At 34.6% G+C, this 12,009-nt stretch overlaps 1 protein-coding gene, 1 long non-coding RNA gene and 1 pseudogene across 2 annotated transcripts in view; 1 reads left to right on the forward strand and 2 right to left on the reverse strand.

Moving 5' to 3' along the window:
• Positions 1–12,009, reverse strand: part of LOC103554044 (olfactory receptor 51G2-like) — a 13,717-nt pseudogene continuing 1,708 nt past the window's right edge.
• On the reverse strand, positions 5,621–6,574 carry LOC103553306 (olfactory receptor 52E2). The gene has a single exon (XM_008523818.2). It carries the CDS (start codon positions 6,572–6,574, stop codon positions 5,621–5,623), a length of 954 nt encoding a protein of 317 aa, XP_008522040.2.
• Positions 7,694–12,009, forward strand: part of LOC139084309 (uncharacterized) — a 23,782-nt gene continuing 19,466 nt past the window's right edge. Inside the window, exon 1 of the long non-coding RNA XR_011541676.1 lies at positions 7,694–7,787. This is a non-coding gene — a long non-coding RNA (uncharacterized lncRNA). The remainder of the gene's footprint in view (positions 7,788–12,009) is intronic.

Consider the following 12,009-nt stretch of genomic DNA (forward strand, 5'->3'; position numbering starts at 1 on the left):
TTAAGTTTTTAGTCATTTTTTATTGCAGAACTTCTCAGAGCTTCTAATAAACAAATATTCATTTGAAACTTCCAGATGATATTGGTTTCAGAATGCTCCTTAGACCATCCCGTGACATTCATTTTCTGTCAAATGCACTCTAGGAAAAAAAATACCACATATTTTTACTGCAACAGCAAACACAATATCATACATTCTTAGGGGTGTTTGTATTAATTAACATCATACCTTGAACTTGAAAATTTTTTAAAATAATTAATCATTATGCTGCATAATTATAGGTGCAAGTGGCTTCTCCTGGAACTCTATTGTGACATTGAATTAATCCCTTTATATCCATTTATTTTACTTTGAAATGGACTCTAATTATATGGCCCCAATTGTATCTTGAATGATTTGGAATGTGATCGCTCTGTTTATACGCTTTGGCTAATTTGCTGAGAATTGGTATTTATTCTTTAAAAGTGTGATAGAATTCACCAGTGCAGCCATCTGGGCCTGGAGTTTTCTGTGTTAGAAGGTTGCTAACTAAAGTTTCAACTGATATTGTAAGTAAAGGACTGTCCAGGTCATCCATTTCTTCCTGCTATTGCTATAAATGTCCTCACTGAATGCATCACGGGATCCACATTCACTTTACATTGTGTTTTGGGCTGGGTTGATGAGTCAGAATGTTTTTCTCAATGTCTACCGCACTATCAGCTTTCAATCTTCCCTTTGTTTCTTTGCCACAGATGAGGCTACTCTCCATGTTCTCGACACTCTCTCAGGAGCAGAACACTGTTACTTGTTACTTGAGCCCAGCTAGTCTGGATGTAGGAGCTAGGGATCTTATATTACCCACTATGCTGGTTCATCCTGTCTTAGGCAGTGCTGTGTTCCTGGGTCTTCTTACTGATTCTGCCTGGTCCCTAGTGCTGTGGGAGACTTACGATGTACCCACCTCAGCCCGGGGTTATAGAGTTTGTTTCTGCTCCCTTCCCTCAGCACCAATTCGCTTGTGCTCTTCCTCTTGTGACTGAAGGCTTTTGTTCCGTGTGGACGATGAACTAGGTGAGATGTTGTTCCCATTCTACAGTGGCTGCTCTTCCCTCTACCAGGCCTGTTCTATGCTGAAGGCCTCCTGGGATCTCTATTCCTGACCTCAGACTTTTTCATGAGTACGTGGTCCAGGTCCAGGGAGAAAAACCTGAGTGAATTCCCTTTATGTCACACATACATGACTCCTTCCCATTCTATGTTCTCACATAGGTCCACACTCAACTGAGGAATTTGTTTAACAATTTTAAGAAATTATTTCTACTGGCTTTTGTGGCTTCTGGTATCTGCCACTGGTGAGCATGGACTTGTGTTCCATCTCTCTTGGGAGTTCCCTGCCCTTCCTTAGATTTGGGGTTATTCAGTTGCTTTGTTATTTCATCTATCTGACAGGTTCAAGAAAATATTTAGTATTTGATTATCCAGTATTTTTTTTTTTTTTTTTGTCATTAGGTCTTGGGTGACTCTCTTCACAGCTCTCTATATTCTGAGCGAAAACTTTCAAGTCCTGGTAGGAATTTTCAATCATGCTGTATCTTCCGAGTGGAAGGACATCTATGTGTCCATTCTCAGCTTCTTATAACTGTGTTTCTCAAAGCATGGACTATGGGGCACTGAATCATAAATATCCAGGATGATTGATGAAAAGCAAATAGGATTTTATTTATGGGGTACACTAGAGAAGTTTTCGAATCTGATACTCTCAGTGTGGGCCTGAGCAATCTGTATTTCTAAGAAGCTTCAAGCTTTCTAAATTTTGAGAGCTATCATTCTGGGAGGTGAGACTTGATTACTAATCAAATTGGTGGGTGGAAAAAAATGGGATAATCTTTAGGAAATGAAATGATCGAAGGCACAATTGGCTAACTCAAAACTGAACACCATCCTCCCCCGAACACACACAAACACACATACACACACCTGACTTGGCCTAATCTACAGGGAACTTTGTTTCCTTATCTATCTGACGTTCTTGATGCCTTATCTTCTGAAACTATTTTCTGACTGTCTAAACTCCATAGCCTTGGCTGGTTATCTATTTTCTACTTCTATCTTTGGCACACTTGTCACATTAATATATCATAATTTAATGTAACTAAATATAATGCAGTGGCTAAGAATTTAAACCTGGTGCCAAACATCCTAGGTTCAGATCTTGGCTCAACTTTTAACTGTCACTATGACCACTGAAAATCAACTAATTTTTCTGTTCCTCAGTTTCCTTACTTGTAAAATGAGTCCATTAATGCTACAAATCTGTTTTTAGTGTGTTGAAAATTTAATGGGTTAATGTATGTAAAAAACTGAAATGTATGTAACCTGAGGAGGTTAATGTATGCAAAGAACAGGCTATGAGACTGCAAGCACTATATAAGTGTTAGATGTTATTATATTGAAAAGTCATGTTTGTATGTCTGAATCAACTTTATCAAACTACTGAAGTGAAATGTTTCTACCCTAATCTTGATGTTCATGTATTGTAAATCCCACCTCTTTTTCACACCCTTATTCACTATGTGCCAGAGAGAAGCTATAGATTTGAGAATTTGTTAGGAATGAACTGAGTAAGCTTAATTAAGACACCTCCTTCACACACGTATACACAGGCATTTTGTGGTAGTGAGATTTTCTAAAGAAGTCGTGTGTTCTCTGATTCTCTTCTATCTATTAAGTCTTTCTGTTCTGATCAGGAGGAAGTGCCTAACTCTGGGGTTTAGTCGGAGTGGTCACTGACTCTCTAACCAAACTAAGTCCTTCAAAATAATTTTCATCACTAAGAATGATGTTATTTTGAACTCACATCTGCCACACCTATTTTTAGTCTCAATATTTTCAAGAAACATAGGATAAAGAAAGAATATATTATGTGTAACTCTGAGAGCCTGAAAATGATTATAAACCTTGCCTTAGGTATCTCTGTATCCCCAGTGAATTCTGGTCAATAATTAAACATAGGTTAAACAGATCTAAACTGAATGTGGTAATGGAGGATGGAATGAGCAGTAGCAACAATTTTGGTACATAAGCCTGTGAGAAGCTGTTTTCCTGAGAACCACACTCAATGATATTTGGCTGTATGTGTGATCATTATGAAATTATAGGAAAAATATAGCTTTAGAACTTGACAGCCTGCAAATTTTAGCTCCTCTACTCACTAACCCCTTAAATATGAGCTTGTTGAGCTATTTATCATGTGGAAATTTATGATAATTAACTCTAAAAAATATTGTGAGATTTAAGTGATTTTATTTACAAATCACACAATAAAGAGCTTGGAACTTCACAAATGCTTAATAAATGTTGATTCCTTTCATATTTTTAGCTTGAGGGGTGAAGTACATGACTAAAACATTTTCTCAGTGGTCAACCAATTTCTCTGTGCTTCAATTTGCACAGTTGCAGCTCAATCTCAGCTAAATCTAAGAATCATCAAGGGAACTTTAAAACATGGATGCTTAAACACTATCCCCACTATAGCTTGCCTTCTCTAGAATTTCATTTAAACAGAATTATGCAGTATGTAGTCTTTTATGTCTGATTTTTATGACTTAGCATAATGCCTATGAAATTTATTCATATGAAACTACAGAACACCAAAGAAAGCTATAGAATTTAATGACAGTAAGAGAGGAAAGATAGTTGGCTACAAATTAATGACAATTTGGCCAAAAACAGACTTCTTCAAGCTAACAATAGGTTCCAGAAGACTGTAGGATAATGACTTCAAAAGGCTAAAGAAATGTAATAATTTGAGGATGAAATTGTGTATCTAGAAAAGTAACATCCAAGAAGAGGGTGAAATAAAGAAAACTTTAAATGAACAGATAACAGAGAAGTTAGCACCAGGAGACTCTCAGTAAGAAAATGTTGAAGTCTGTACTTGAGAAAGAAGGACATTTAGTCAAAAAGGAAGGACCAGGGTGAATAAAGGAAAATTTCTAAATTTGGCAGCAAGTCTTACATGGTAAACCAAAGATATGTGATTATAGATCATATTGATTTTAAATTTCTCCTGTTGATGGAGCTGATGGATGTGTTAATTTGATGGTGGTAATAATTTCCTAATGTATCCATATATTAACTCATCATGTGTGCACCTTTAAAAAATCACATTATACAAGGTAAATATAGACAATTTTTATTTCTCAATCATACTTCTATAAAGCTGAGAAAAAAACCCAGTTTAGAATTCTATATTCTCTAAATAACCTTAAAATCAAGATGAAACAGTCATTTTAAGCAAGGAAAAACAGAAAACTCACCACTAGCAAAACTACATTAAGGAAATATTTCAATTTATTTTTCAGACGTGAGTAAAATCATTACAAGTGGAATTTTGAAGATTCAACGAGGAATGACTAGCAATGGAAATAGTAAATGTTTTGAATCATTTAAATGAATATTGACTATTCAAAACAATTACCATTTGTGTGTAAGTTTTAAATTTTATGAGAAGTAAACTAAACCAATAATAATATGTGTCAGAAAGTAGATAAATGGACTAAAATTTTTCTAAGATCCTTTATTAACAAAAAGTGGTAAGATTGCTAATTTATATTAAAATTTGTTAAGTTGCATGGGCATCTGTATGGCAATGGCTGAAGTAATTGTGAAAATTACTTATAAAATTAAAGCAAGGGGGTGGCCCAGTGGTGTAGCATTTGTGTTTGCATGCTCCACTTCAGCAGCCCGGGGTTCACAGTTTCAGATCCCAGGCACAGACCTACACACCACTTATCAAGCCATGCTGCTACAGCATCTGACATACAAAATAGTGGAAGATTGGCACAGATGTTAGCTCAGGGCCAATCTTCCTCACCAAATAAATAAATAAAACTAAAGTAAAGTTAAAGCAGATGGGACCTAAGGTAATAATACAGAAAAATTCAAAAGAAGAAAATCTTTGTTGTGAAAGATCTATAGCTCAGGTTTAAGTAAAAGATAGTAAATATAAGACAGTAAATTTAATAGAAAATAATAATTATGTTAAACGTGCCTGAAATTAGTATTGCATTTAAAATACTAAAATTGTCAGATTGTTTTAAATGTAAATTCTTTGGTACTTGTAAATGGAGACAAATTTTAATATCAAGCTATTAAAAGGATGAAAGAAAGAAAACGACTGTAGAGCTTACTGACTAACTTGAACTCTGTATGTTCCACAAAGTCAGGGAAAGTGGCATAGTTATTATTTATTTCCAGTATCCTGCAGTTATAAATAGACAAATGGACATTCATAAATGATTACAATTATATTAGGAAAAGAAACAAGGTCATGAAACATCAATTAATCTAGCAACAATGAATGGATTTAAAACTTTTCATGCAATAAATACAAGGCAGATACTAAAAAGAATCGAGAAAAATGATATAACCTGCTAAATGAAATTATAATGGACAAAGAGAATACAACAATGGACATTGGGAATCATGATCTGAAAAACATATGGAAATTAAGTGCATTTAAACACTAAAGAAGAGAGCCAATATAGATACTTATTTTAACATAAATTTTATGAGAAAGCATTTCTCTGACTTAAGGTTAATAAAATAGCATACTGAACCTCATATGTATTAGGTCTCACTCTTTTTCCTTTCCTTGTTTCTTTAATATTATTTTCTTCACATGGTCATAGATTTGCTTAGTTCTGACTCCATATATGACAGGATTGAGCATTGGTGGCACTACAACATAAAGATTGGCCAGAAGTATGTGAATATAACGGGGGACATTTCGGCCAAAGCGATGTGTCATAAAGGAAAAGAGCGCTGGCGTATAGAAAGCAAGAATTACAAACACGTGAGAACCACAGGTGCTGAGGGACTTCAGCCGGGCTTCACGGGAGGGAAGACGGAAAACAGCGCGGAGTATCTGACCATAAGAAAGGGCAATGGCTGTGATGTCAAACACTAGATTACAAATTGCACATAAGCCATAAATAATATTGATCTTGATGCTGGCACAAGATAGGCGAGCAAGACCCATGTGCTCACAGTAGGTATGGGGAATGACATGATTCCCACAGAAGGGCAATCGCAAAATGAGAAATACAAATGGAATTACAAAAATAAATGCCCTCACTAACACGCCAAGACCAATCATACGAACAACCTGGTTGGTGAGGATGGTGCTATATCGGAGTGGGTTGCAGATGGCCACATAACGGTCATAAGCCATTGCCAAGAGAACCGCTGATTCCATAAGTGTGAAGTTATGAATGAAAAACATCTGGGTGAGGCAGGCTCCAAAGATGATCTCTCTGACACTGAACCAGAAGATCCCAAGCATCTTAGGAATGGTAGCTGTAGAGAGACCCAAGTCGATGGTAGCCAACATGGCCAGAAAATAGAACATAGGCTGGTGTAGACTGCTCTCAGCCTGGATCACAAACAGAATAATGAAATTCCCTATGATTGCAATCAGATACACAGCACAAAAGGGAAAGCCAATCCAGATGTGGTATGTTTCCATTCCCGGGATTCCCAGCAACAAGAAGGAGGAGAGGTGCAACTGGGTATAATTGGGAAGGAACATCCTATTTGTTAATTCATAGGTCTTCAGAAACGTATGCTCACCCCATATACAGGTCACCAGATAGTTTTCTGTACCTTTTCAGATAAAGATAATATAAAAACACTTAATTAGCTACCTTCTCTCATTATCAGAATCATCACCAACAGAACCCCCCTCCCATGTTGACGAATTTCAAATTCTGCTAGCCTCTAAATATAGTGATGCCCATTAATTCCAGTTGATTGAATTACAACATACAGGGATTAACACATTGGATGGATAATAACTATTCACTACACAAATTCATCAAAATTTATGCTGAAATACTAAAAATTACTTTCAAGAATTAAAACTGATTCATCTGTTAATATTTCATCATTATTACAAAATAAGAAAAGGAATAATAAAGAAAACAGCAACATCAACTACCAACTACTGTGATTTGTAAGGCTTTTTATCAGACTCTGTGCAAAAACACCTCTAATTTAAAAAAAAATTTTCAAGGAGAACTTTAATATTTCATATTTTACATATAAGTGATCAAAAGATCAAAGACTTTAAGAGCCTTGTCATAAATTTAAAATGCTTGTAATGGAAGATCTGGGAAATTAAGCTAGGGAGTAAAGTAATTAATGGAAATTGAAAGAAGATGGAAATAAAGGAAAAGATAATGTATGCCTTACAAATGTTACATATACAGGTACCACATACACACACACAATTTTCCAGGCACGTTATACAAATACACGATATTTTATAAAACTTACAACATCCATTTGAATAAAATATGTTAACATTTCTCATTTATAGCTGAGTCACTTGTGACTTTAGGAGTTTAAGACACGTGAAAATGTCAATCAAAAACTAAAGAGGCAAAAAAATTAGGAGAATTGTTAAATTAAGTGCATAGTAATTCAATCATTTCCAACATTACCTAAATCCTTATTATTTGTTTTCAGGTAGTTTGCTTATAACATTTGATATGGAAGTATTCCTGAAGCATTTATTTTCTTCTAATGTATAATCATTTAGTGGTAAAAAGTCTCTCTTCTGATCATTTGAAGATTCCAGAACAGTAATGCAAATTATGACCTCATTTTCAGCAATGAACACAGGGTATTATCTAGGCATTGATATAAAGTGATGGAAAAAACCAAGAAGAGTGCCTGTGATTAGCAGCTTCTGGAAGGAGCAGTTGTGTATGGATGGTAAACATGAAGAGACACAAAACTAGGTAGGAACAAGAGACACTGTTATCCAGAAACACTGTGGCAGTTTCCAAGAGAAATAGAGGCTATTTCCATAAGATTATGTCATTGCAATGGAACTGTCAATACTTTTAAAAGGTATGACAATGAATAACATGAAGAGTAAAAGTAGGAATCACTCATGGAGGCAAGACTTTCCGTGAATCTCATGGGTGGAAATCAGCAAAAAAAATCAAATTTTCCTTTTTCCAGGATACATACATGCAATAGTTTCTCAGTCAATGGGAAATTTAAGTACTAGTTGTAGATTTGATTGCTAAAGGGTACAAAAAAAGCTTCTTCTCTAGCTTTCGTAACAGGAAAAAAATGATACCATATTTGTGTTTGCAAATAAAATAACTGGAAATTAGATCATACAATTATATCCTACAATAGTGCAGAGCGTAAATATTATGTAAGTAGTCAGAAAGTGGTATGAACAAATGAAGTGGAACATAAGGACAAGGAACACAAAATATTAGAGTGGAAATATGGGGAATGTGGAAAAAGGAATATATAAATATAAGTATATTTCTCATTTCTCAGCTATATAAATCTTTATGCTCCAGTGAACATTAAACAGTTTTGTTAGGTGATTGTTAAAGAATAAATTTCATAAAACCCCAGGGGCAGCATATAACTTCTAGGGCTATACGAAAGTGGAAAGGAATATTCTTGAACCTGTTGACAAGGCCTTCAGGAATTACAAAAGTTTAAATGTGACATAGTTACAGTGAGATGATGTATTAAAAGAAAAGTTGTTAATAATCTTGATTATCCTCCAAATCAAGGATACCTGCAATCTCATATTTAAATCCTCTTGAAGTTTTACTCCTTCCACAGGTATTCTATCCATTTGATGTTACCATAGAACCACCTTGATATTTTCTCCTTGATTCTATCGCATTTAAATTGGTAAAAATATCAGTTTTACGTCCAAGCTTCTAGTAAACAAAAACATGTCAACAATAACGGAAAGTTCCATCAAACAAAATTTTAAAAGCATCCTACAAGGTCTAATTCAGATATATATGTAGGGCGCTGGCGAATGGCCTCGTACAGACTTGATCCCTTCTTCCTCTGTGTCCCCAAAAGTTCTAATGTCAATCTATATTACAGCTTTGTCACAAGTATCACTCATGTTTGCATGTTTATATTTAATTTAAAATGTCAACCACTTACCAAATGTCCATCAACAGGGTAACAAATAAATATAGTTCAGTATATTTACATAGTAAAATGCTGTACATATGAACAGTCTGCAACTGCATGCCATAACATGGAAGAATATTACAAAATAATGATAAGAGAAAGAAGTTAACCATTTATATAAAAGTTGAAAACAGTAAAAACTAACCTATAGTCTAAGAAGTCAGGATAATTGTTACCTTGTGGAATATTGGAAGTAGGCCTGAGTGGGACTTTCAGGGAACCGATAATGTCTGTTTATTCATTTATATACTGGCTACACCAGTAAAATAAGTTAGTAAATAATTAATCAAGCTGCATGCTTATGATGTGCACTTTATTTGTGAATGTAAAAATTCTATCAAATATTCACAGAATATGAATCTTTTAGTAATAGAAAGGATATATATCATTTATTTTTGTATCTCCAGCATCACTTAGCATAGTCTATTGCATCAAGTAAGAAATTAATGTTAAAATTATTAATGACTATAAAGATATAGACCAGATATAATTTGTTCTCTAACTTTCTTGTTAATAATTTCATGCACGTATGCATTTTTCATTCGTTAAATAAATAATATTGAATGTGTTCTATGTGTGAGAAACTGTTCTGAAAAATTTTAAAATTGAGACTGTTGCAATTATGCATAATAAAATGTTATATATAATCTGATGCAGTGTTCATAAACAACGATATTCAAAGGAAAAAATTTCTAAAAATAAATTCACAGAACTATCCCACCAATAGCAAAATAAGCTCTACATCAATACTTGAATTTAATGTTGCAATCTACTATTAAAATTAATACAGAGTAGAACTTCTCAAAATTATAAGACATTCTGATTTATAAATACTTAGAACTGTAATAAGATCAGATGCTTTCCTTTAAATGTCATCATTGCCTTGTGTTCTGACATCTGTAACTGTAAAACACATTCTATAAGTACATTTTTGTAAGTTCTAGAAAGACAAATGCTGTGATATTGAACATCTCTGATGTTCTTTCTACTTCTCTGGTTTCATCTTCTTATTCTTCTTTAAAGACATTTGTTCTTCTGACCGTTCATTAAATATTGGCGATTCTTAACCTTCAGCTTCAGCTCCTGTTATTTCTCATTGAATTTAATGTCTATGAATAATCTCATCCACATCCATTGCTTTAATAGCAATCTTTATAATGAAGAATCCTAAGTATATATTACCAGCCCTCAGAATTATAGCAAGTTCAGATTCACATAACCAGATACCTCATGGGTAATTCCTTCCACTTTTTCTCTTGCAAAAATATTGCAAATAAAATATTTTTTCAATTGAATCCTCAACCCTGCTTCTACCAAACTCCACCGCTAACTTGATCTTACTTTTACTGTTGTCTGTCTCAGTAAATGTCATTATCACTCCATGATTTGGTCAATTCAAAAATATGAGCATGACCCTTTTCCCATTTCCACCTATTTTTTTTTTAAAGACAATTGATTCTATTTCTAAAAATATGGTTAAAATCAGCACACTTGAGTTCATCGTAATGGGGATGGTTCAAATCATCTTCACTTCTTGGGTTGATGATAGCACAGGGCTTTCTAGTGCTAGAGAGCATGAGCTCTGCAGTCAGACTAATTGTGTTGAAACCTAGCTTCATGATTTAGTCACTCTAGAGTTCGAGGAGAGCAAATTAAAAAGTATTACTGATTAGCTGTGTGAGCTTGCACAAGAACTTTAGCATCCCTATGCCTCAGTTTCCTCATGTAGAGTATAGAAATAATAAGCATAAATAAACCCTTACTATTTAAAACTTTAATTTTAGAACAGACAATTCTTCTAAAATACTTTGAGCCATGTTCCAAAGATACTAGCTATCCATCGTTCTTTAGACATTAGGCAGACTAATTTTTAAAAAATGTGCATTGAATGAATTCAGGCTGAAATCCAATTGCTTTTACTAGGATTATACAACCTTTCCTAAACATGATATTATTTTTTCCCTAAGTTTCATTATTAGTCTTCTTTCTCCCAAACTTACCCCATGTCTCCTCTCTTCCTCCTCTTTCCCTTCATCCATCACTGTGTCCTATGGATACACTGTGAGCTAGGAGACAGGGAAGACTCACCAGACTGAGTACCAGGATGGAATCCCATCTGTTTTGTCTCAATCTGCTCGGTCTTTGTGAAGGCATTGCTCTTTGCCAGGGAGGAGCTTTCAAAGAAAATCCCGTAGAGCCCGTTGTGGTAAAGGATACAAGGTCTCTAAGGATCTGACCCTGAGTCAAGAATAGACAGCCATGACTTCCAAAGAAATGAAGGCAGGAAAAAGTGAGGTTTCTTGATTACATTGTGAGACTGTTAAACTTTAGTGAACTTTTTCCATCTCAGAACGCACAGTGATCTATGGAGTTCATTCTCTCACTCACCATCCCAGATCACCATTTAGGGGCATAGTACAATATTCTGCTCGAGAACAAGAGCTCTCAAGTTAGAATGCTTCTGTTGTACCTGCTTTATGAATTTACGAAGTAAAGTGACATGGACAGATCATTGAACCTCTTAATTTTGTTTTCCTTTTTCTTTCAGTTGCTCCTTCTGTTTTGCTCCATCAAATCATTTCAAATTCACAGCTAATCTCAAATGTAATCATTTACTCTTTCAATTCTTTTTATTGATGTTTAACGTCATGATTAAATTTTGAGTTATGTCCAATAGGAAAAATTAACATAAAGTTTTGTAATGGAACCCTGTACACTTACCAACAACTAAGCAGATGCTAACATTGTGTCTTAAATGTTTCAAGGAAATCTACTTATTCTATGAAAAATAAAAACTTTATTGGTGCAGGTATGGTCTTACACAGCCTTTTTGACTTCTTTCTTCCTCGCATATAGTAACTAACCCATATATTTCAAAAGTTGGACTTGTAGAGGCTTATTTAATTCCACCAGGCTCTTTGTGGGTGTGTTACCAGTGCTGAACTCAGGACTCTACTTTCAAAAAGGGGACCAACACTTGGGGTTTAATGCTCTGTG

Source organism: Equus przewalskii, chromosome 6 (genome assembly GCF_037783145.1).
Source record: "Equus przewalskii isolate Varuska chromosome 6, EquPr2, whole genome shotgun sequence".
In the NCBI taxonomy this organism is placed as follows: Eukaryota; Metazoa; Chordata; class Mammalia; order Perissodactyla; family Equidae; genus Equus; species Equus przewalskii.

Coding starts and splice junctions, on each gene's coding strand:
- LOC103553306 (XM_008523818.2), bottom strand. CDS start 6,574: ATGTTCCTTCCCAATTATACCCAGTTGCACCTCTCCTCCTTCTTGTTG.